A 26,127-nucleotide genomic window follows, 5' to 3' on the forward strand; every position below is an offset into this window, starting at 1 on the left:
AATTTGCTGTGTTTCCTTGTCCCTTCCTAGGTATTTGGCTTTGTCCCTTAAGTTCTCTGTAAAGAAGAGTTTGGGACAGACTTCTAAAGCTCCTTCTGATTTTTCTGGTTATTTATATTACTGAAAATCATTTACTTAAGTCCAATGTAAATGAAACAGTGACTGAATATATTTTGTCAGAAAATAATAGTTTGTGAAATAATAGATTAGCTATCACTTTCTCCAAATAATAGGTTCCCAATAAGGTTTGTTGACTTAAATTCATATCTTGAATTAAATTTACTGGTGAAATAATCACATCATTTAGTGACTTGTGACATCTTAGGGTAATAAAATTTAAAATTGAATGGGACACAGCATGCCAATCTAATTAGAAAAAAAATGTAGGGTTTAGAGCATATATTTGGGGTCTTCCTGGTATTTCAACAATATAGCAGTCTTCAGTGGGAAATAGTGATGTAGTCATCAAAAATCTGTTTGCTTAGTCTTTAAATGTACTATAAATATTTCACTTTATTATGGAGTACATCCACCTCTAAGTTCGTATGTATTAATCATTATATCTGCAAAGCCTTACATCTGAAAGGCATTCAGTAACTAATTGCTGAAGGAACGCTTAGTACAGGGAGGCCTACTTTCTGCAGTCTGACTTCTCAGCTCTTCAGCTCATCACCATTTTCTGTGAGCATCTTAAACCTCTCAGGAGTGATACCTGACATGGGCCTAAACAAAAGCTTAGTACATCCTTCCCTCTTTCTTTCTTTCTTTCTTTCTTTGTTTTTCTTAAGATCAGAGCTTTCCTGGAGTATAGGTACACATAAATGTTTTTTTGTACAAGTCATTTCCTCAGCCAGCATAGAAGAAATGAGGGTCAATTCAAGTAGTTGGACAAAAATTTTTGCACATTGTAGATCTTAAGTTTTATTGGGAAATAGACTTTATGTAGTATATATCCCTAGAGAAAGTGAACAAAATTGACAAGTCACAAAAGAATTGTTACAGGTAGAAAGTTAAGTAGGTTTTTGTTGTTTTTGCTTTTGGGTTTTGAAAACCATACTGCTTAATAAATGTAAAAAATATTTATTTTTAAAGATGATGTGGTTTGGGGGGGCCACATAATTGTGTTTGCAGATCTTGCATTACGATGTTTGGTTGAAACCTATGCTGCCAGTTGTGAGGAAAGGAATGAAGAACCTTTAGCAAAACGCATAAAGAGTGATAAAACAGAAAAAGAAATTAACACTTTGGCCAAAGAAGGAAATGAAAAAAGTGTCCCAGAGAAGTGGACCCCTGTGGCTGGCATTGTTATTGCACTCTGTTGTCACCACAGGTGTGATTGGAGACATTATGTGGGCAAAGAATATTTCAAGGCTCTAGGCCTTGGAGCAGTGGAATTCCACTATTTCCAGCGAATGAGTAGTTGGGCGACTTGTGGGATGCGGAAAACATCTTTGGAAGCCTCAAATATCACAACGAGGAAAGATAATCAGAATGACGATAGTGAAGAGCATGATGATGGGGGATACAGAAACACAGATGACAGCACTGAGAGTCTGCCTGGGTAAGTGACTGCTTTGAAATGCACAACACTGGACCAGAAATATTTATTATTGCTGTACTTTCTTTTTAGATGAATATTTCCAAAAATATGTCTCATGAAAATATACTATCAATTTTAGAGTAAGTTAAAATACACACATTTTTATTGTGATCATAAATAAAATGTATGGAACATACATAGCCCGTAGTATATTGTGGGTTATCTAGCAGCTTATCAATAAATAGAAGTGACTGAAATGATTTTTTATAAACTTTTACAAAATTCTGACAATGTTTTACGTGTGTTTATTCAATTTAGGTTTCTTACTGTTGGAGAAAAGAAGAAAATAGGGCATCTTTGTAAATTGCTGATTGACCAAGGTCGAATCGAGTATTTGCAGCACAAGGGATTCCGTCCTGCTCTACAGTACTATACAGACCCTCTAGTGTCTTTAGAAAACGTATTGTTAACTGCTTTACCAAATCATTCTTCATCACCAAAAACAAGTGTTTAATGGAAAAGAAATTTTGAACATCATCTGTCTTCCACCAAAAGAAACAAAATATATTTTAAATTGTATTTTTATATTCATGAAAATATTATTTAATAGCAGATAATATGAACTTTAAAAAAGGTCATGGCTTCATTGAACTTTGGTAGTAGCTTTTTTACTTGAGAAGTGGAGACATTAGAGAATTCACCAAATTCCCAAAGTAATCTTCTTGAGCAAGGCATCTTGAGTTACATTATCCATCAGTATTTATAGAGCTTGGTAAAGTCGTCAAACAGTTGACTTCATTCTCTGAAACACACATAACATGTCACCATGTAACTAGCACGTTAACTTTGTTAGCACTAATTTTGGAAATTAATTTTCCTTTGCTTTTATTTAATACTTTTTATTTCCCAAGTTCAAGACATAATGATCAATTGTCAGTTTCTAACAAGATCCAATCTAAGAATCTGGCTTATGTATGGATTTTTTTTTTTTCATGCAGACCTGGGAAGGATAATCAATTACAATTTTTTTCTAATGCAAACAGATTCAGAGATGTTCACAATCAATTAATGAATTCACCTTCAGATTTCCAGTCATACTTATATATTATCAGAATTTGTTCATGACAAACACGAAAACGGAAAAGATGTTTTCAAGGAAAAAAAGTGTCGCATTTTATTGGATAACTATCTAATTAGAACTTACAAACATGCGTATAAGCCTAATTTACAAATTAAGTTGAAATTTGCAAATAACTTCTGAAGTTAATTAGGTATCTTATATCTTTTAACAGGGCATTTTTACATATATAATTATAATTACAAATATAAGTATATTCTCTCCTATTTGGGAAAATAAAATGGAGTAAAGTGGAAATTAGATAGTGAAACCAAAAACCTTCTCACACTTAGGCCTCATTTGACTCATTAAACCAAATATATGTTAGGACTGTTATTCTTTTCCACATCTTATCCCTGATTTATTCTGCCTTATTTGTAAAAGTTGTATTAATCATCGGTACAATTGCCAAGACGAAGATCCAGAATTTCTAATTTTAGATATGATGATATCCTTAGGTAACTATTTTTATCTTATAAGTCTATGATTACATGAATTGTAAATTAGAAGCCTAGCCTAGTTTTAATACTGATCTTTCTACTTTTGGTTAATCTCATATGTTTGGTGAGACTGCGTAGGTTCAAAGCCCAACTCTACCACCTGTCAGCTGTATGACCTTGGGCAAACTACTTAATCTCTTTGTGCCTCAATTTCCTCCTCTTAAAATGGGGATGATGATAATAATAATACCTACCTCACAAGGTTGTTGTGAACATTAAATGAGATAACAAATATGAAATGCTTAGAACAGTTCCCAATACAGGGTAAGTACTCAATAAATACTATTATTAATAGTTCTAATTCTATTTTTAATAAATAATAAGCAGACTTGGTTTTATTCTTTGTTTAAGTTGTAACCTTTTTTTCTTGTTCTAAGTTTTATGTCAAATATTACTAAAGTAAGGCAGTTTGATTATATTTTAAGTTAGTGACTCATGTTCCCTTATCAAAACATAAATGAAGATAATACATCGTTCAATAATCTGATTTACTCGGTCAGACAGTGCTAATTTGCATCATACAGTGTTTTGTATCATTCAACAATTTATGCCCAGAAATAAAAGATATTCTACAACAAGCATAATCTCAGTTATGTTTCATCAAATATATACACACGCACAGGAATTACACTGATGCAGTCTTGTGGTCCATTTAGCTTAATATGTTTCTGAAAATGGTACCCAGTCCTTTATGGGAAGTAAAGCTTGTCTTTCAACATGACAGCCATAGGTCAAGATTACAGTTTTCCCCAACCTTGTTTATTTCCCTTAACATATCCTAAGAAAGTGATATGTGGGATATGCACATAGCTATTCCTTGACCTGCAGAATTTGTAGATTTAGCAAACCCCTTGAACTTGAGATTCATCTATTCAGCTACCTCTTCTGCATGTCCCACAGGTACATCAAATTTACTGCTAAAACTGAGGCTCATTTGCCACTTCTACCACCTGATCTGCCCACCAAACCAGCTTCTGTATTTCATTTCCCCATCTCAGCTTCATCCATCCAGTCGCTCTAACCAAAAAGATTCATCCTGGACTCCTCCCTTTTCTCATCTTTATTCAATCATCAGTTCTATCATCTACTTGTCTTTTGTATTTATCCTCTGCTTTCCAAAACTAGGCCCCAAACTATTATAACTTTTGCTGTCTTCTTCCAGTCTGCCTCCCATGTCATTGCTTATATAACCTTGCTACAACAGATCCTGTCATTTCCTTAACATCCTCCTTTGGATGTTCATAAAAACTGTCCTCTTGCTGAAAAAGTCTGTAATTGTTTGCTCAGATTATACTCATTCTAAATAGAAATAACTATTTGAAGATGTGACGAAACTCCACCTTTTAATGCAAAAATTCCCTTGATGTTTTAGTGAATTATAAAACCATGATTTATTTATAAAACCATTAGTATATTATTGTTTTACGGTTTTGTTTTAACAATTGTGTTCTTTGTCCTCTACCCCTAATCTTGGTTTAAGTTAAAGGCTTACCTTCCTTAGTTTTTTTTTTTTAAGTGGTTTAATTCAAAATTATCAGAGACTGATTGAAATGTACATAACTGTTGGTTAAAGTCTGTGTTCTCTTAATATTTTTCATTCCTAGACAAAACATTTTTTTACTATTTGTGGATTATAGAAGAAGAGGAAATGGCAGCAAAGTTAGTGTTCATGAGATTAATCTGACATATATGACAAACTGATAGAACAAGAGAGTGAAGTTTTAAGAATTACATCTTCACTTGGTTGTGCTTCAAGTGCTTGGCCAAAGAAATTTATTTCTTCACCTCACTTGAAAGACTTTGAATGTCTTTACAGCCTTTCTCTCCAAGCCTTTATCAAAATTGTGAATCGATTTGAATTTCACTTTTCTTCTTCCCACAATATTGATCAAGAGACCAGAATTTGACAGAAAAGGTAAGACAGAATGAGAAATCTATAAAGGAATTTATGTATATATAAATATTCCTCCACCACAAAGAATATTCAGCCTGGCTTATATACAAATCTCATACCTGCTCTTCTCCGTGACTCCTGTATGTATGTGTGCATGAACTGAAGGCCAAATAATTCCTGTTCCTCTTCCTCTATGCTTTCACTGGGAGGAAGCGTTACTTCTAATTTCAGTGGGTTGTCTCTGAAGTTGACAAACCTAGCAGTTCACCAAAAAACAGTATTTTTATAGGTGCCATAAAAGTACATTTATTTTCCTGGAGAAATATCAAATGATAATACATTAAGTTACTCTTTTAACTGGTTTCAATAACTGAATGTCTTGGGGAAATGTAATATATCCCAAGAAGCAAAACTAAGTTTCCTAGACGAAAAAGCTACCAGCTTTGGACAACTTATTTTCAATCAGCTGTTAGTCCGTAGCACATATTTAATGTGGTGCAGTGTAAATTCCAAGAGCAGTTCTAATACATCTCAAATATACAGATGCACCTTGACTTAGTGATAGGCTTACGTACCGATAAACCCACCGTAACTTCAAAATACCATGTTGAAAATGCACATACTACATGTAACCTACTGAGCATCGTAGCTTAGCCTAGCCTCCCTTAAACATGCTCAGAGCACTTCATTAGCCTGCAGCTGCTGGGCAGTCATCTAACATAAAACCTATTTTATAATAAAGTGTTGAATATCTCATAATTTGTTATGTGTATCATTGCACCATTGTAAAGTGAAAAAATTGTAAATTGAACCATAACTTTGGGGACCGTCTCTACAATTAATGCAATGAAATTAAAGTTTTTGCACATTTTATAGACTTACGTCTTTTTATCATTGTACCTTCATATGGTACAAGGCTTAGTAGATGCTGAATAAGTGAATGAATGAATGATGTTATGTAAGTTGTGGGGTTTGGTGTGAATTCTCATATCTTAATGTTCACTGTCAGGAAGTTAAATTTTGGAAAAGAAGACACTGAAGGAGTTTTGATAGTCATGAACTTACTAAAAAGTTGTATTTGCTCTATCTGTAACATAATTACGTGTGTCCATTTGTAGTTATTTAGAAGGAAAATAATCAGTTTTTATGCTTTTGGTTTTTATATCACAGATAAGTTTTGTTAGCAGTTACAATGATGATTTTCATGAAAATATCACCAACAGAGCACGTTCCTTGAAGCTGATAAATCCCAGCAATGTTTCAGTTTTACAGATTTATTCTTGAATAATTTAGGCTGGTATTATATGAATCCTATTTATGAATGACAGATTTTCAAAGTTGGAAAATATTTTTAAATGCATTTATTCACATGAATAAGAACTCAAATCTATTCATAGTACTTTTCTATACATTACTTTGTTCTGCAGCCAGAAAAGAACAGGTCAGTTTTGTGTCGACAGTTTTTTACCTCAGGTTGGTCATTTCTTCCATGCACACTGGAATATCTTGCAGTTTATTGTTGCAGAGAACAAGAGTACCCAGATTTTTCATATTGCTGATAGTTTCTGGCAAGCATGTTATTTCATTCCGTTGTAGCCATAATGTATGTAAATTTTGCATTCTGAAGAATTAAAAGAGGCTTCTGTGATTAGTCACACATAATATGAAAATCCTGGTTCTTACTAACTTAAAAATCAAAGAAATGTCATCTTTTATAACATCTCCATTAACCAGTATACCTATTGAGTTAACTGACTTTACATTTCCTGATTATTACGGAAATTGCATCGGAGAGTTAATTTCTACGGTACAGCTCCCCTCATGTGGTGGTAGAAATGAAATCAATGTATTCCAGAATTCTGCACTATTCTCATGGGATTTCTTAAAGAAGAAATGCTTTAATTGTTACCTAATCCAAATTAGAGTCTTAAGAGAAAAATCAGAAATTATTAATACGACTATATAGGGCAAGGCAAGTATGCATTATGGTTAACAGCACACTGGAGCCAGGTTGCCTGGGTTCAAATCCTAGCTTGCACACTTACTGTGATCTTGAGCAATATAGCTAACATCTCTGTGTTTCCTCATCCAATTGTAAAGTGCACAGAAGTGTCTGGCATGCACTAAGCAATGTTGTTATTGTGGCATATTCTTGTCAATTTGTTGAAGTCAGTTTTTCTCTCCAAGTAACCCTTTTTTTTTTTTTTTTGAAGTAAATGAAAATATTCTGTTAAAAAGTAGCATATTTAGAACTAAATGTATCTATTTTGATGCATTATGCTTGGGGTTCCCTTTTTTGGTTATTTCTTACTTATCATAGATAGTTTCAACATATCTGTTGGTAGCATAAAGTTACCTTTCTATAGTATCAGGAAGTTGTTCCAGTCTGTTGCTCCCAAGGTCAAGCCACTCAAGGGCAGGCATGTTCAACACAGCAGGAGGGATTGCAGTGAAGTGGTTCATACTCAGATCAAGGTGAGTAAGCTTTAACAAATTGCTGAGCTGAAGAGGAAAGCAAGGTTTTCAAAATAAAGGTCCACAGTGTAACCTAACAGAACACTCACATTGGTAAAGGAGCTATTTCACATCAAGGAATGTTCACATTATGCTTGGGCTTTATTTAGTCTTAGTAGTTCACAACATATTTGAAATAAAAATAAACCCAAGGAACCTCCAGATAAACAAAAAACTCTCATAGAAAGTTCATCTATGCAAAGAAAATTTATCTTCCAAAATAACCAAGTTCCAGGGTTTAGAGAACCTGCCTAGCAGAATGTTTTTTTGTTTTGTTTGTTTTTGCTTTCTTTTCATCCAGTAGTGAGGTTTGTATGGGAAAACCCAAACTTCAAAATAGTAGTTACCTTTTTTGTGCCCTTCTTTGTGCCTGATGCTTTACATACACTACCTCAGTCATAGAATTTATTTTTTGGTAACTCTATTTTTAAATGAAAACATCAAACATTTATTAAGAATAATATAACAAACACCCGTGTGCTCAGTGTAAGAAAGAAAATATTTTATGTATGACTGCACCTCTATGTATTCCTCCCTCTTCCTCTCCAGAGGTGGTAACTCCTATCCTGAATTTGGTTTCTATCATTCCCATGCATGTTTTTTAATGCTTTTATTACTATACATAACTATATGTTTTATATGTAGATATATATATTTCTCTATATACATATTACATATGTTTTTAAAATAATTTAGTGTTTTGTGTTTTTAAATTTTGTTTAAAGATTATGATAGACTACTTATCTTTCTCTAACTTGCTTTGTTCTCTCAATATCAGTTTTTAAAATGTATGCATGCTTATGGTTTATTCATTTTAAAATATCCCGTTATTTACCTGTGTTCCCCAACCCCAGTTTGAGAAAGCTGTGAGTACATGAGTCATCCACCATTATACCTTAATGAATACTTCTGACATCAACTTTACAAGGTTGATGGACAAAACGACTTAGATAGGCCATGTGACTAGAAAAGGTAAAGCTATGATGTCCGCTCAAGTTTTCATGGACCTAAAGCCATAACATTTCTTCCCTCTTTCCATGTAACAGTAGTGAAAGATTCAAGATGTGAGAATTTATTTAACTTTCATATGTAAAAAAACTCTCCATTTTGTTCTATGTTTTATTTCTATCTAAAGGCATTTCAGATTCCACAACTTCACAGAAAAATGCATAAGCGGTGTTTTGTGCGTAGTGCACAAAAGCAGCAGGCTTCCATTTACTAAGTGCTGTTTCTCCAGCTTTAGAATTCAAGCCATGAATAAAACACTTTTTCAAAATCTGTCATCAGACTTAAATTTTTTAAATGGCTCAGAATAGAGTATAAAAAGATTGTTTTTACATTAGCATAAATGTTTGTGTATATATAGTGCGTGCAAATTAATGGCTGAGAGCTAAGTCTCACTGCGCTGATTTCTTAGTGGTACTACAACCCTTTGATTTTAGAAGATTGGAAAAATATTGATACTATTATAATCTACCAGTTTTAATTTTGCATATGTGACAGCTGAGATCTAGTTATGTAAAGTGGCGTGCCAATGCCACACAGCACTTAGAGGCCACCCTTGGAAATAATCCCAGGCTCAAGATCTCAGTTCAATATTTGTTCTAATAAAACCTATTTCTCTAAGTGAAGAAATTAAGGTAAAGACATGTTAATAGACATGCCCAATTCACACAACTTTAGTGACAGAACCAATCCTCCAAACAAAAGCACAAGAATTAGAAATTAGAAATAAAATATTTATTGGCCCTCTTGTAGGTATAAAGAAATTGTTTCTGTGATCACCATTTTCATCATAAACAAGTATATACATTTCATTAAATTGAACTATTGTAAGAACAGATAGATATAGATAAAAAACTACATTTTGCAAGAGCAGTAATTATTGGCAGCATGTTTACTGGTTTGGAAAAAAATGATATTTTCACCAATATACAGGGAGAGAAGGTAATAGTCTTTCTGTTTTATGTTGGGTTTTATTATTTTTCTTTTTATGTTGCAAAGTCATTGTTTTCAAGGCAAAGCACCATGGAAATTTCCTTTGCTGATTTTAAGAACATCAAATATGTGTGAAAAGTAATACAAATGTCTATATTTTTATGATCAGTTGGGTTTTACCAATAACAAGACATCATACCAAATCAAAGTTTGAAGGCTTTCCAAGCCCATTGCCTTGCTTTTGCTTGGTAGAGCCTAGGAAGCTACTTTTCCTAAAAGGGAAACACTTTTTGTAAACTGAAGAATTCGTGTCTTTATCACTTAACCTCTATCTCAAAAAGTGATCATTCTATAAAAACTAGTAAACCAAAGGGTTTTTCTATCACCACAATGTTTGTGCTTTATGATAATGACTTATTCATTCAATAAGCGTTTATTAAATAACTACAACCTAGCTTGTGCCTTCAATTCTAGGAATAGATACAAGTCAGACTCACTCTGGCCTTGAAGGAGATCATAGTCTAGTCAACAAAGGATGCGAGTACGGTAGCAATAATAGTATCTTTTATGATAAATGGATGTTTCTTACTAAAGCAATGCATCACACTCAAAATAATAGGAAATGGTTTTCATTAAATACTTTCTGAAATAAAAGTTACAGCATTTCTTCATTAGAGTTATTTTTAATCACACAGTTGAGAAGTAAACTACTGGTAGATGAAAGATATAGTCATAGGCATTTATGTCTTTCTGACCTCTTGTGGAAGATCACATATTTCTCTGTTAACAGCAAGTTCTAGTTTCTCCAAGCTGGCACAGTTACTTAGTTCCTTGGGGACAGTCTTGATTTTGTTGTAACTAAGAATCAGTTTCTGAAGTCTAGTAAGCAGTCCTACAAAAAATAATGCATAATAGAAAGTGGATAGAAAATGTTTCTAGTTAGTTATGAAGTATTACAGCATAACTTACTTGCCAATTTCATACTGACAAATTCACACTTGTCAGGTTCTTAACTTTTCCAAGTATGTGTCCTATTCTTTCAGATAAGGGGCAGGTTTATCAGTGCTATACACAAAAATACATTTTTTTCGTTCTGTTTTAGCTATACTATATCCTGACCAATTTTTCTGTTGGGGATTTTTTTCTCGTTTAAGAAATCTTTCTAATTTTCTTTCTTGCCTTCAACCTGTTCTCTTATAGGAGGAATAAATAAACCAGCAATATTGTTTTTAGAATCTACACAGTATTTCCAAAGAGACTTCTTGCATTGAAATCTCATCTTGAATCACCTCAGTAAATCCAGAAGCTTGGAAGTGTCAATGTAGATTAGATGTTTAAAATTTTCTCAAGACTCAGGGCTGTATAAAGGTGAGATCTTTGTTCTATGTATCAGACAAAAATCTTAAAAGAAAAGCACACCTGCAGGTGGGTAAAACAGAACAGGAATAAAAGCAATCTCCCTTACCTATAACTCTAGGTATCTCTGAAATTGCGTTTCGAGATAAATCTAACACAATGAGGTTCTGGAATCTTCCAATGAATTCAGGAATTTTCAACAAACCAGTTCTATGCAGTTGCCATTCCTGTAGCTGATTCAGTTTCAGTAGAGAAGAAGGAAGGGTCTAAACTCAAAAGGAAGGACAGAGTCACTATATTACTTAAATCACTTTAGTATCATGCCACACTCAAGTGTGATTATAGATGTATTATTGGATTTGTAAAAGAACTTTGAAATATTTTGTTCTTAATGGGTTATGTTTCCAAATGCTTTGTGTTACTTCTGCGTTTTTATTATTTTTTTCTTTTTTGGCTAAACCTTCAAATCCCAATCATAATAGAATAAATAAAAATAACACATTTTGGTCAATAGTGCACACACATAGAACTATGTTCTAAAGATTCTGTTCTAATAGGCTTTCCTAGAGTACATATGAGAATATGGTGCTTAATTAAAGTCAGAGAGAAAAAAATTTTAATCAAACTGCTCTTCCCCTCCTGTTTTGAAATATTTTATAAAAGGTTTTTTTAAGAGGATTTAAAAAATGTTAAGTACCATATGAGTTTCAACTATTCTGAATTGCCTTTTCCCTTTCTAAAATAGCCAAAAGATGAAATGAAGGAGTGAACCCTCTGGCTAAATATACCTGTATGCATGAAAACAAACACTAACAAGGGGTAGAGGCCCTTGTGCAAATTAGAGTACACCTTATATAATTAAGGAGCTGTGTGTGTGTGAGAGAGAAAGAGAGAAAGAAAGAGAGAATAAGCAGGTGGTGGCCCTAAAAAAAAATTAATATCCATTTCCATTTTGTGGAGTTTTAACTGAGCATTTGCTTTGGAAAAGCTATGTGATTTTTGTTAGGCAGATGGTCACCTTTTTTTATGGAAAATGAGAAATTATTTAAAAGATTACTTAAAAAAAAAATAAATAAAGGTTACTAGAAGAAATATTACATATGACTTAAGAGTTGAAGCAAATTGAATTTTTGCAAATAAAAATTATGCCATTATGTTCCTTTTCAGTTGTCCATGTTGTCCAAATTCATTTACTATATTAAAATAAGAATTTCCAAGTATTCTAGTCTTAATTATACTGTCTCAGAATCATTCTCTCAACTGTCCTGTAAAAAGCGAAATGTAGGAAATCAGATATTGCTTCTTGAAGCTTACCTTCCATTCCTCTTTTTCTATCTTCAAAATGACTCTTCCGTTTTCCCTGGTGACCTTTTCTTTTAGCTTGGTTAAGCTTACTCGTTCTTCCCAGATCCTCACGAGCCTAGGAGACCAGGAAATCATTTTAGCTCATAAGTAATGACATTGGTAGCATTCACTTCTATATTTAAAAAATGACCCATCAAAACAAACATTTGATCAATAGTGTCTCAAAATCAAGGATTTATTTTATAAGAATTATGATTAGTATCACAAATGCCTGTTTTTACATTTTTGAAAAGTATCTTAAGTCTCCATAAAATTTTTTATAACAGCTTTATTGAGATACAATTCACATACCATAAAAATTAATCCTTTTATAGTATACAATTCAGTGGTTTGGGTGTATTCTCAGAGTTGTGCAACTATCACCACTGTCTAATCCATAGCATTATCATCACTCAGTACTTTATACCTTTTTGTAGAAGAATAATATTCTACTGGATAGATAGACCATATTTTGTTTATCCATTCAGCAGTTGACGGACATTTGGTTTAATTCCACTTTTTGGCTATTACTCGTATGAACAGTGTTACTAGGAACATTCATGTACCAGTTTTTGTGTAGACATTTTCCATTTCTCTTGGGTATATTCCTAGGAGTAGGATTGCTGGATTATATGTTAATTCTAGGTTTAACTTCTTTAGGAACTGCCAAACTGTTTCCAAATTCCGCCTACATAATTTTACCTTCCCATCAGCAGTGCGTGAGGATTTTGATTTCACCATATCCTTGTAGACATTAATTCTTGTCCATCTTTTTAATCACAGCCATCCTAGTGGGTGTGAAGTGGTATCTCATTGTGGTTTTGATTTGGATTTGTTAAATATCTAATCCATAGGTATCTAATAAATATCTAATCCATAGATGTTTAATAAATAAGCTTTTGTTTTTTAAATAAGCTTTTTTAAAAGACTTTATTGGGGAAGGGGAACAGGACTTTATTGGGGAACAGTGTGTATTTCCTGGACTTTATTTTGTTATTGGGGAACAGTAATGTGTTTTTCCCAGGACTCATCAGTCCATCCAAGTCAAGTTGTTATCATTTCAATCTTAGTTATGGAGAGCACAGCTCAGCTCAGGTCCAGTTGCCTTTGTTAGTTACAGGGCAGGGAGGCGCAGCCCACCATCCCCTGTGGGAGTCGAACTAGCAACCTTGTGGTTGAGAGCCTGCGCTCCAACTAACAGCCATTTGGCCACTGGTAAGCTCAGCGGCAGTTCATTGACTTCATTCTAGTTGTGGAGGGCGCAGCTCACTGGCCCATGTGGGAATCGAACCGGCAGCCCCGCTGCCCAGAGCTCACGCTCTAACCAACTGAGCCACCCATCCGCCCCTAAATAAGCTTTTATAATGGCTTTGAAACATTACAGTTCAACTTCAGAGTTACAATGTATATACTACATTCCAGTTTTATCCAGATTTTGTTTTTCAGATATGAAAATGTGCAAAATCTTTGTCATTCTGGAGCACATCCCTATTGATTTTTGGTACACTGCAAATATACCTAAGAATAATATCCAGCTGTATAAATGACTATCTAAAGGTTGTAAAAGTTTCTCTATTTCTATAATAAGAAATTTTTCATGTGTGAAAAATAAAAAATAAGAATAGAAAATTTTGGAATTTTAACCTGTTAGAATGATACACAAAGAACTACCGCATTTTCCCAAAAATAAGATTTAACCGGACAATCAGCTCTAATGCATCTTTTGGAACAAAAATTAATATAAGACCCAGTCTTATTTTACTATAATATAAGACCAACTCTTTATGATGTAATATAACATAATACAATATAATACCAGGTCTTACATTGATTTCTGCTCTAAAAGACACATTAGAGCTGATTGTCTGGCTAGTTCTTATTTTCAGGGAAACATGGTATAAGCAGTCATCAAAGAATATAAGTTAATTAATTTGAATATTCATTTGCCAAAAATCTCTTGACATCTGAGTTAATATATATTCTTAACAGTTTTATATATTAACTGATCTTAAGTAAGAATTTTATTTTAGTGAACAGAAACCCAAATAACTCTAGAAGTGTAAATTTTCTGTCTATATGATTGTGTTTGCAAAATATTTGTATAGCATCTGTGTATTTTCATCTGCTACTTATGTGAAATTCAATCTGCAAACAAGTGCATTGTAGCAATATCTATTTGTGTGGGCTAGACTGAACAGTTTAGCTTCTGGGAGGTGTGATTAACTGAAACAAAATGTATCATGCCATCTTTCAATTATATCATTTTGTATAAAAATAGAACTATTCAAAAGTAAGCATAATGATTATTTATTACTCACTAAGAGATACATGTATTTTAGAGCAAGATTTAGTGACAAGTACAATTGGGTGTCTTATCCTCTAACCTTTAACTTCAGTTAAAGAATTCATCAAGCACTCATTACTGTGTTTCCTCGAAAATAAGACCTAGCCAGACCATCAGCTCTAATGCGTCTTTTGGAGCAAAAATTAATATAAGACCCGGTCTTATTTTAATATAAGACCGGGTCTTAGAATAGAATAGAATAGAATAGAATAGAATAGAATAGAATAGAATGTAATGTAATGTAATGTAATGTAATGTAATGTAATGTAATATAATATAATATAATATAATATAATATAATATAATATAATATAATATAATATAATACTGGGTCTTATATTAATTTTGCTCCAAAAGACGTATTAGAGCTGATGGTCTGGCTAGGTCTTATTTTCAGGGAAACACGGTATATGCCAAATACTATTGTGGATACAAAAAACTGTCCTTAATGAGTTTACAGTGAGGCTAACTATTGTTAATCAAGTCTATGTCTATCGCTATAATGATTCCTAAATTCTTTCTGGCTCTGAATTTCTATGCTCTAAGTCCAGAACTTATCACTTAATTAGGTGACTTTGGAGAAGACATCGCGCTTTTGTGGGCCTTGCCTATAAAATACGGGATTTGGATTGAATGATGTCTAAGGTCACTTCCAGCTCTAGTATTTCTAGTATTAATTCCTACACTGCTTATTTCAAACTTTGTGTTCTTTCAAGTTTTGAATAGAAATGTTCTACCTCCTCTAAAACCTTTTTATTATAGTATAAAGCCTTTCCCAGATGTTGTCATACCAACTCTTACCTAAGTGCTTAATTTCTTTAAGGCAGAGTGGCTTCAAAAGACAATAAAGACAATTTCCGTTTAAACTTTAGGCTTTTTGAGCTAAATTTTTAGCCATTTTTAGCTGAGAAAAGAAGCATTAGATTACAGTCTTCTTACCCTTTGGCTGTTTACATATCACTTTCAAATCTGTTGCTTCTTTTATTTATTTTCTTGCTACTCCTGTGATTTGCAGACTAGCAGCATCACCATATCCGGGGAGCTTGGTAAAATCCAGATGTTCAGAACCCACCCTGGACCTACTAAATGAAAATCTAAGTTTTAACCAGATAGCTAGGTGATTTTTATACACATTCAAATGTGAGAACACTGCTCTACTTCAGAGCAGAGCAAAAAGACAACACATTTCTTTGGATTACCTCTGGGCTGTTTTAAAACTTCTATGATTTTTCCAATTAGCCTTTTTTTTTTTTTTCTGGCCACCAGCTTCTTTGCCTCAGTGTAAACAGTGTGGCAGATTTGTGTGGCAGATTCTTACAATTTTGCATCAGTTGTGGTTGTTGATTATCATTTCTTTAGTAATACGACAGGTTTTAAGTATATGTAGTTTACCTTTGAAATGGACTTAATTTCAACCATAAGCCAAGTTTTATAATGCTATAAAATGATTTTACAATGAAATTGTCTTAAGATTAAGAGAAGGGGGCTTTGAAAGACTACATTTCTCAAATTCCATGTAAAGATTCTAGAGCTAGAAACTGATTTAACTTTTGGAATTTACATTTTACTAACCACAATATAGTCATCAAGCCAAAAAAGAGGTAAAAGGGAAAATAATGCACACTCATTACTCTACTACAGAGAGGACTTAAAGCTGCTGAAATTAAGTGATTTTTTTTTAAACTAGACAGACATAATACCATGTTTCCCCCAAAATAAGACCTAGCCAGGCCATCAGCTCTAATGCATCTTTTGGAGCAAAAATTAATATAAGACTCGGTATAATATAATGATATGATATGATATGATATGATATGATATGATATGACATGACATGACATGACATGACATGATATGACATAATACCGGATCCTATATTAATTTTTGCTCCAAAAGACACATTAGAGCTGATTGTCCAGCTAGGTCTTATTTTCTGGGAAACAGGGTACGTGAAATTCAGGAGTTTAGAACCAAGTCAGGATTCCTGATCACTGTTAAAATATGGGTAGGATTTATTAAGAGTACTCTAGAATCAAGTTTATCATAATTGTGTAATATAAACATAACAGGTTTCGTAAGACTAGGTTTATATATAAAGGACGAATCTAGGGAAATGTAAGACCTGAAGTGAATGCAATGCTTACTGAGTCACTTAGGCGTGAATACCAGTCCCACATTTATTAGCAATATGATCTTTGTCAAGTTGCTTAGGCCTGTCCCTCAGGTTTTCCATATTTAAAATGGAGAAAATAATAGCACCAATGTGTGGCAGAGACTGCTTATCATCACCCACTATCTGTTCCTCTTCTTTCTAAACAATAGATCTTCTCAATTGAACTAGCACAAGACTTCATTTAGCCATCCCCTCCTTGCATCTAGATAGGGGTCTTGTGAAACTCTGGCCGATGGGATGCTGTCTGTCGTAGCAGTGTGTGCAGCCTCCCGCTGGCTGGGATCTAATATGATGTGGCAGTTGGTGTGTCTATTTGAGGTCATGAGGTGACTTTAGGAACAGAAGGCACGCGCAATTGAGCAGCAAGGTGGAAGCCTCAGTGTTTGACTCAATGGAGTGCTAGTCAAGCCCTGGGTCACTTACCCAGAAAAGTTTACATATCTTGTTTAAGACACTATTATTTTGGTTTTCCATCCCTCATAATGCAGTCTAAGCCTCCTCATGACACTGTCTCAGCATGTTGAGAGGATTAAATGAGATAGTGCAAATAAAATACTTAGCAGAGTGCCTAGTAAACAGTAAGTGCACATTAAATGACTGCTATTGTATCATTGTCAGCATCATTATCATCTTTATTAGCTTTGGTGGAGAAGAATGGCCCCTCCCCATACAGATCTATTTGTGCAGATGAAATAATTGCTTATCAATAACCTTTCTCTCTTTTCTGGGAGGATACCAGTTATTTTCCAGTGTTTACACTTCCTCCAAGTAACCCAGGTATAATCTTAATTTGTTTAAATCATACAATCTCATTTTCTAGAAGGTAACTGGATTAGGGTGTACAAATTACCCAATTCTGGCCAATGAGAGGTGACAGGAGAGGTTTGCTGGGGAAGCTCAGAAGTTTCCTCACGCTTAAAGAAGGAATACAAAGAAACAGTTTTCACTCTTCTAATAATAAGTTGCCTGGTTGTGATGCCTGGAAGTGTAACAGTCATCCTGAGACATTGAGGGAAGTTAACATGAGGACCAAACTGACATACTGAGATTAGCAGTGGAAGGTGATGAAAAGAAGCTGAGTGTTCAAAGCTGTTGAAGTTTTGGAATTGCCTCACCTCAGAACTTCCCTCTCACGCCAATTTTAGTTGAATTTTCTGTTATTTGCTAACTGACACGAGCATTTAATGTTTAGAAAGACCTAATGAATGGAGCTATGTGGAATCAATGAGAAAGGGGCTATTCTTTCAAGATTAGTAGAATACTTTGGAGACATCTAGTTAGGAAAGTAGGGAGATAATCAAGACGACAGAAGAGGGCGGCCGGTTCTCTCAGTGGTTAGAACACCAAGGTTGCTGGGTCAAGTTCCACAAGGGCCAGTGAGCTGCACCATCCCCAACTAGATTGAGAACAACGACTTGACCTGGAGCTGATGGGTCCTGGAAAAACACACTGCTCCCCAATATTCCCCAATAAAAATTTTTAAAAAATTGATAAGATATCAAAGAAGCAGGAATATTAAAAAAAAAAAAAAGAGGAAATGAAAGCCAAACTATTTAAATATAGCCCAAATCAAGGAATCAAATGATCCATAGATGCCCTAGCTGCAACTCACAGCTATTCAAGTAGGTGAGAATCTACAGAACCTTCTGCCAGATGTTTTAGATGCTAGGGATATAATATTGAACAATCACTGAAAAGTAGACTAAATTGTACTAATCAAGTTTTGATGAATGTTGAACAGAGTCTTAAGAGGGCTTAGGATAGCTACTATTTTCACATATAGACACTTAAACTTTTTGTGGCTTCATTACATGGCCACACTTAATTGAGTCGAGTGTTTCCTTTAGGTATATTTTGAGTTTTCAGTAAATAAAAATATCAAATTCAGTAATAAGGCGTTTAATAAATGCTCTTTTCTATAATGATGTTATGAATTTTTCACTAATCAAAATAATAAACATATGGGCCAGCCTGGTGGCTCAGGCGGTTAGAGCTCCGTGCTCCTAACTCCGAAGGCTGCCGGTTGGATTCCCACAGGGGACAGTGGACTCTCAACCACAAGGTTGCCAGTTCAACTCCTCAAGTCCCGCAACGGATGGTGGGCAGCGCCCCCTGCAACTAAGATTGAACACAGCACCTTGAGCTGAGCTGCCGCTGAGCTCCAAGATGGCTCAGTTGGTTGGAGTGTATCCTCTAAACCACAAGGTTGCTGGTTTGACTCCTGCAAGGGATGGTGGGCTGTGCCCCCTGCAACTAGCAACGGCAACTGGACCTGGAGCTGAGCTGCACCCTCCACAACTTAGACTGAAAGGACAACTTGACTTGGAAAAAAGTCCTGGAAGTACACACTGTTCCCCAATAAAGTCCTGTTCCCCTTCCCCAATAAAATCTTTTAAAATAATAATAATAATAATAATAAACATATTATAGCATACTTCTGTTGAAATTCCTTCTCTCGCTTCAGGTCTTCATTGAGTATCTGTATTCTTTTTTCCCAAACTTCCTTTACAGCATTGACATTTCCAGTACACACCACATTTTCTGACATGATTTCTCCACATTGTCACATTGTCACCAACTTCATTAAGTTCTGAATAGATGAATCACAGATGCCATCTCAGAAAGGACCTTATTGTACCAGAGGAAAAAACCAATGTGCTTCAGAATGTTCATTTAGTGCTGTAATGATCATAATAACTTACATTTATTGAACACTTTCCATGTTCCCAAAACTATTTTATACACTTTACATGCTATGTCTCATGCAATAATCCTCATAAAAATGCTATGACATTGGTACTTGTATTGTTTCTAAAATACAAATGAGAAAACTGAGCCTTAAAGAAGATGGGCAATTTGTTCAACGTCTCATATCTCATATGTGGCAGAAGTGGAAATTGATGCCAACTCTACTTCCTTCGTTACTATATAATGCACAATAATGAAAAACTGCAACTTGACTTGGAAGTTGTTACATGTCCAATTATAGGAAAATGGTTAAGAAAATGGATATAGAAAGTAACACAAACATTTTGAGACATCTACATAATCTAGCTGGAATTCAGTTAACTGATAACATTGTTACATTACATGATAACATTGGGATTGTTTGCACTTGTGTAAAAATAAATTGCAAATGGACATATGTATAATATTGAGAAGTGTAATTTGAATCTCAGAAATGAGAAGAAAATAATAAGGAAATGGTTATGTAAGTTAATGTATATCCATTTGATGGAGTGTTCTTTGCCTTATAAATAATGGTGTTGGTTTTTCACCAAATTATATTAACAATAATGAAAGAACATTTTTTCACAGTTAATTGAATTACATCGTCCCAAATTCAGGAAGTCAAAGATTTTCACAATCACCATTCTATTCAGCATTATACTGGAATGCTATAAGGCAAGGAAAGTAAATAGGAAGTTTGGAAAGGAAGACATGAAACGTGCAGCTACATGGGAAACAGGTATGTACTCTTCATACACTAAAGGTAGCAGTATATGTTGTTATAGTCTCTATGGAAAGAAATATGGTAATATCTGTCAAACTTACAAATGCACATTCACGCTTGTAGGAATTTATACTGCAAATATTTTCAACTTAAAATGATGTATTACAAAGTTATTCACCATGGTGTTTTCCATAACAGCAAAACACTGGAAACAACATAACTTTCCATCAGTAAATTATGGTACATCCATATCATGGGAAATTATATAGCTCCATAAAGAAGGAAAGCATTTCATATACTGATATGTCTTGATCTTGAAAATGCACAACTATGCTACAGTTTATCTAATGAGTGTGAATATTTGGGTTTCAGATTTTTGCTATTATGAGCAATACTTTTATAAAAGTCATGTTCTTGGTGCTCCAGTGGGGAGTCAATAGATACTGTGTATACTTTATGAAACAGAAGCAGAGATATAAGTATTTGTTTAAAGTTCTAAAAATAATGGAGACACTAAAATTAGGGATATAATTCCATGGGAGTATAAAAGAACTTAAGCATCATCTTTCATAATTGACAATGTCTACAGTTGATAAGAAATAGCATATAACTGCCTTTGGAAAAAAAGAAAAGAAATATGGATATAACTACTGAAAACTAAATCCTGAAATAGTTAAAATGGTCATTTCTAGGGTGATAGAAATGGGGTATATAATATTGCTTTTCATTATTAATCTCAAAATTACGGATTTCTTTAAACTAAAAGTATGCAGTGTGTGTGTGTGTGTGTGTGTGTCACAGAGACAGAGGGAGAAGAACTGTCTTACAAAGGAAAAAAGTTTAAAATTTCAGGATTGACATAATTGCCAATATGCAGAAAATCATTAAGAGAGAGTCCCTATCGTTAAGCAATGCATGCAGAATTTACACAGGAACACAATGTGAAATCCTTTGCCATTTAGAAACCTTGGGATACATATGCTGATAATCCAACTAACTGAATATATCACAGTCAACCTACAATTTATCTCTGATTTTAGCAAGTTTGAAATATTTGTTTAACAAATAATAAAAGTTTGTTAAATTACAAGTATCTACATGTAAATGCCTATTTTACTAGACATATATATGCTAGACATTTATTTATTTCCTCATTTGTCATTAAAGTTTGATCAGCCATCAGTTTTCCTATAACAGCAACTGATTTCCCTTAGGGGAAAACAAGTCAATAGTGATGTATGTATTTTTGCCTTTGGCACAGGACTGTGGTCTCTGCCTTGCTTATTACCATGGCAGAAAGGCACATAGCCTGGCAGTGAAGTACGTATGGCAATGACATGACTGGGAGCTTCCCAAAGTCAAAAGGAAGAAATACAGTCCTCCCAAAAATATGCTTCTTTCAAGGAAATCAATCTTCCAGAGGAGGACAATTACGTGAGTGACTATGAACCCCCAAAGAGACTTTTAAATTCAATTCCAACTTTAGGTGTACATTTCAGCAAATACACAGTAATCTATTTCTATGTGAATGGAAAAAAATTTTTTTTGGAAAAAATACTTACTATTTTCACTGGATGCAGAAGCTGACATGCCCAAAGTTAGCGACTATCAGTTAAGAGTGATTGCAGGGACAATTGTTTTCAGTGTGGCTCTGAATGATTAAAATCCTCAGTCAGACTGTAACCAAGTGAAATGTAATGTCAGCCTAGTTCTAATTTTAGTTCGTGGACAAAGCTGAGAATAGCAAGAATCACGTGGAGCATCTGTGCAAAGGATCAACTGGTAATGTATGTGAGTGCATTCTGTACACGGCGAAATGCTGTACCACACACGTTATAAAGCTAGCAGGCATAACTATTGCTAAGCTCCTGAAAAATCATTCCTATTGAAAGTCCTTCCACTTTTCACGACTTACACATTTTGAGTATTTAATAAAATGTAATGAATCGGTTCCAAGCAGAGAAACTTGGAAATACGCAGGTGTGTGGCATAACAAAAACCCTACCTAGTAAACCATAGATCTTTAAATATTTAAACTAAAGGTACAGATGCTACAGAAAAAAAAATAACAACGAAGATGTGGGTGACTATGGATAACAGAGGAGCCCCAAGCTTCTGCTCTAGCCAGGCTTCAAATTTGATTACCTCTCAACCTTTATCTCTTCAGCCTTCCAAGATAGGAGTTAATTCCTAGGTCTTTAAAAAATTATGTATGTATTTTTTAAATTTATAATATATGCACATGGACAAAAGCTAATGACCCCCTCCCACCTCCAGCCATTTAGTTCTCTTCTCTGAAGGCAATCACTATTGCCAATAACTTGTGTGCCCTTCCAAAAATGGTCAGTGAACATGTAAGCATAAATACGCGTATGTCTATATGTATTCTTTAAAAGCACACACACGTGCTGGCATGCACACACTCAAATGGTAGCATACAATATCATCGTTCTATATTATGTTTTCTTCACCCAGGACATCTTAGAAATTGTTTCATATTAGTATATTTAAAGTTGCATCATTCTTTTTCATGGCTACATAGCATTTTGGAGTGTAGGTAGATGATCATTTGTTTAGTCACTTGGGCACTTTGGCAGTTCTAGTGCTTTTAAATACCTGCTTATTCCATAGACATTCGCTAGTGCTTCTATAATGATTAAGCTCTGAAAGTAATGGGACGGCTCAAGATCACAGGAAGAGTGAAGAAGCTGTGGCCAGAACCAAAACTCTAACCTCCCTGTCCAGACAGTTTGCACCAACCCCCACACGTGGCTTCCTTGAATATGTTCATAAGTCAACAATGAAATTCAGGGAGGGGTTTCTTTCAGTTAAAAAAATATTAAATTGTCGTTTTTTATAGACACACACACATACACACATACAAAACTTCTCTAAACCAATCAACAGTGGAGACACAAATATTATATGAAAGCCGTTTATTCTATTGCTCACTAGGAATCAGCCAATAATTCAAGCTCATTGGAAATGATTTTAAAATCTTCATTTGAGAAAAGCATGCTGTGAGTCTAAGTAACCAATATGTAATTTAGCAAACAAAATACAAGTGAACAAAACATAATTTCTCTTACAAATGAAGTGTTTGTCATAGTTTTTCCCATTATGTAAAGATAGTTCACATGAAATAGAGAATATAAGCAATAGTCAGAATATTAAGCAATTTCCAGGGTAATTTAAACCTGAAATTAGATGAACAGAGTATGAAAGTCATTATATAATGTCTTGCTTCAAAAGAAAAAGCAAGAAAAACCAATACCTTAATCACGCAATAATTGCGTTGGCTTCCTATATACTGAATGAGTATTTGTCCACATAACAAAATAAAAAGATATGTTCCTTCTGCTTTTATATTTATATACTACTTTTTAGTTCTACAGAAATAAAGGCTACACTGAATTTTAAACTCTTTCACTGGATAATACTTTATTTCTAGGCTATTGACCCAACCTTTGAGAATCTATTGTATGCATTTCAAAAGGCAATTTTTTTTTCACATTTCTACAAAATACTATGCAGAACTCTTAATATCTAAAGATGGAAGCTGTGAGAATTCTTAATGTATTTATAAAGTATTACAAACCAAAAAGAAACATCTTATGGAAATACCATTCTATTAAAATTAAATGCATTGCATTTATATGTCATTGTATTTAATATTCACAAACTTATTAGGAAAACTAGTGCAGTAAATGACAGTGGTGGTTTTAAAAAATTATGCCATCTCTGTGATAGTTTGTCCTGTTCTGTCCAAGGAACATTTGAACCAATGCGGCCCTTCTAATCTTATGCCAAAACCACAATGGGACGGTGGTTCATGTTCTTGTGCAATTTGTGAAGCCCTTGGTTTGCAGAGTTGTTAGTGTGGTGGCTTAGCTCATCAACTTCTCTCTGTCGTACTTGAATATTTAATGTTTCAAATTGTTAGTCACAGTCTGATTTATATTCATCCCTGCAGTTTCCATTAACTTCTTTACACCTGCCATCAACTTAACTTGCCCTTGTTACTGCAATTAGTACTCTGGCTGCATTTTTTCCAGGAAATTCAATTGCTAGGTTTTTCCAGGTGATTGCACTCTTGCAACTTCTGTACAGACTTTATTATAACCCTGATTTTTTTTTTTACTTAACTTTTTTACCACATTTTTAGAACTACCATCACATTTTTAGGACTTTCCTCTTTATTACATTTTTAGAACTATTTACCACATATTTAGAACATATTTAGAAGCTTGTTGCAGCAAACTTCAAGTTAAATAGTTAATTGCAAGTCTCACACAGTGTAACGATGGCTCGGTGGGGACACTGGGTGCTTCCTGTTGGAGGAGATGACCCTGAGATGAGCATGAACCCTTCTTTCACTGTCCCCACTTTCCCCCATATCGAACCTAAATTCTTGATCTCCCATTCAGGGCTCTTGTCTGTTAAAACCCACAACAGCTGTTCCCCATGCTTTGCATTGTAACATTCCATGTGGCATTCAGCAGAAGCCTGATATAGGTGGTCTCTTCATAACAGAATCGCAATTATACTTGTCATTCTTTGGTTGTTTTTGTGGCTCTCCTCTCGACTGTCTCCAAGTTCTGCTCAGTTGTAGCAAGCTGACCTAGAGTTCTCTCACAAGGGTCTGACTAGCACGCGTTAGCTTATGGTTAAAGCCCTCTGCTCAGTACTAGGACTGCCTCATAATGAATTCATTTCCGTTTAATTCTGAGCTTGCAAACATCAAAGATTCATGCTACTTTCAGTGTTTACTTAAGTGGTCATGTTTTGTGTAGCATAAAAGAGCCTGTAGTTATTTTGATGGGCTAACGATGATAACAAGAACCATCTCAGGTTTAGCATAAATAATTCAGAGTTGACCTGGTCTGTCTGATGAGGTGTCATGAAACAGATGGTGACCTTGAGATGCTAGAGTGAAAACAAGTGCCTAGAGCTCAGGAGGGAAGTGGATCCAAAGAGAACTATTTAGGGGACATCTGCAAGAGAGATGTAGCCAAACTCTTTGCCAAGCACACTGTGATTGCAAGTGAGTAGTGGGGAAAGAAGCCAGAATACAAGGAGCATCCAGAGCAGCTCTGGGAGTCTTCCTGACTCCCTCTTTCCCTTCTGTTCTGCTGTATGGAATGTGGACGTGATGGCTAAAGTACTGTCCTGGACAGTGGGGACAGGTGTGACAATCAAAGGGATGGCAAAACACAAAGCTGTAAGGAGCCTGGGCCCGTAAGGGCTTGATGGGGCAGAGCCACCATACCAGCTAAGGACATCTACGTGAGAGAGATACGGGGTTTGTTGTTGTTTAAGCCACCATTGGTTTGGGTCCCTCTCAGGTGTGGCAAAATCTAACTGATGTACTACTTACTGTGAGGTGTTGTCATGAGGATTAAGTGAGGCACAGATAAGTGTTGAGTGTGGTGCCTGGTGCATAATAGACAATAATGTGGGTTTCCTCCCTCTCTGTTTGTACCTAAACAGTACACAGCAGCCTACACAGTGTCACCACCAACATGAGAGTAAAATTATAGGAATTTTTTTCTAGCAAAAATTGAGACCCATGGAAGACTTCCTTCCATTTTCCCTCATCCTTTGCTCAGAAAAAAACCAACTTGATGGAACAACTTATCTTAAATACAATCTAGGGAATTCTTGGTAGGGGATAAAACCAACTTGATGGAACAACTTATCTTAAATACAATCTAGGGAATTCTTGGTAGGGGATAAACTTTGGCAGAGACTGTATTGCATGATATTAATATCATGGGTTGTGCAGGAGTATGATTGAGAAGTCGACTTTAAAGACATGTCTTGTGTTTCCCGTTTCTGCCACTAATTGTGGGGCCTTGGGCAAGTTATCCTCTCTGAGACTTTGTTTCCTCAACATTGAAATAAAAGAATAACAATATATAAGGTTGTGAGGATTAAATAAAATAATTAAGAT

General features: G+C 34.7%; 2 protein-coding genes across 6 annotated transcripts in view; one reads left to right on the forward strand and one right to left on the reverse strand.

Moving 5' to 3' along the window:
• TRMT13 (tRNA methyltransferase 13) overlaps positions 1-26,127 on the forward strand; it is a 74,535-nt gene that overhangs the window by 19,493 nt on the left and 28,915 nt on the right. For 3 of the 5 annotated variants that reach the window (XR_012491816.2, XR_012491817.2, XR_012491818.2), the window contains exons 10-15: positions 1,132-1,561; positions 1,859-3,421; positions 4,762-5,072; positions 10,704-10,871; positions 20,039-20,189; positions 21,436-21,608. Coding sequence is in view for 2 of the 5 variants with exons in the window: in XM_019747016.3 (XP_019602575.2) it covers positions 1,132-1,561; positions 1,859-2,054 (626 nt within the window). In the remaining 3 variants the exon portion in view is untranslated. Of the gene's footprint in view, positions 1-1,131; positions 1,562-1,858; positions 3,736-4,761; positions 5,073-10,703; positions 10,872-20,038; positions 20,190-21,435; positions 21,609-26,127 lie in introns of those variants that run through there. The other 2 variants (XM_019747016.3, XM_074319054.2) reach the window with 1 other exon arrangement.
• LRRC39 (leucine rich repeat containing 39) lies at positions 896-21,873 on the reverse strand. The gene is made up of 9 exons (XM_019747018.2): positions 21,737-21,873; positions 19,156-19,348; positions 12,174-12,279; positions 10,969-11,125; positions 10,259-10,395; positions 7,408-7,553; positions 6,520-6,672; positions 5,171-5,307; positions 896-2,342 (listed from the first exon to the last, which is right to left on the reverse strand). Exons 2-9 carry the CDS (start codon positions 19,266-19,268, stop codon positions 2,287-2,289), a joined length of 1,005 nt encoding a protein of 334 aa, XP_019602577.2. The 5' UTR covers positions 19,269-19,348; positions 21,737-21,873; the 3' UTR covers positions 896-2,286.

Source organism: Rhinolophus sinicus, chromosome 7, assembly GCF_057876585.1.
Source record: "Rhinolophus sinicus isolate RSI-liver-muscle chromosome 7, RSI-T2T, whole genome shotgun sequence".
In the NCBI taxonomy this organism is placed as follows: Eukaryota; Metazoa; Chordata; class Mammalia; order Chiroptera; family Rhinolophidae; genus Rhinolophus; species Rhinolophus sinicus.

What these genes read in the sequence shown, in the direction of transcription:
- LRRC39 (XM_019747018.2), bottom strand. Translation starts at nt 19,268, where the DNA reads ATGTCAGAAAATGTGGTGTGTACTGGAAATGTCAATGCTGTAAAGGAA. An exon ending in CTTCCTGATACTATAGAAAG is followed by an intron (nt 6,673 to 7,407) that starts GTAACTTTATGC and finishes TTAATTCTTCAG; the next exon opens with AATGCAAAATTTACATACAT. An exon ending in GAAGAAATGACCAACCTGAG is followed by an intron (nt 5,308 to 6,519) that starts GTAAAAAACTGT and finishes GTGAACTGCTAG; the next exon opens with GTTTGTCAACTTCAGAGACA.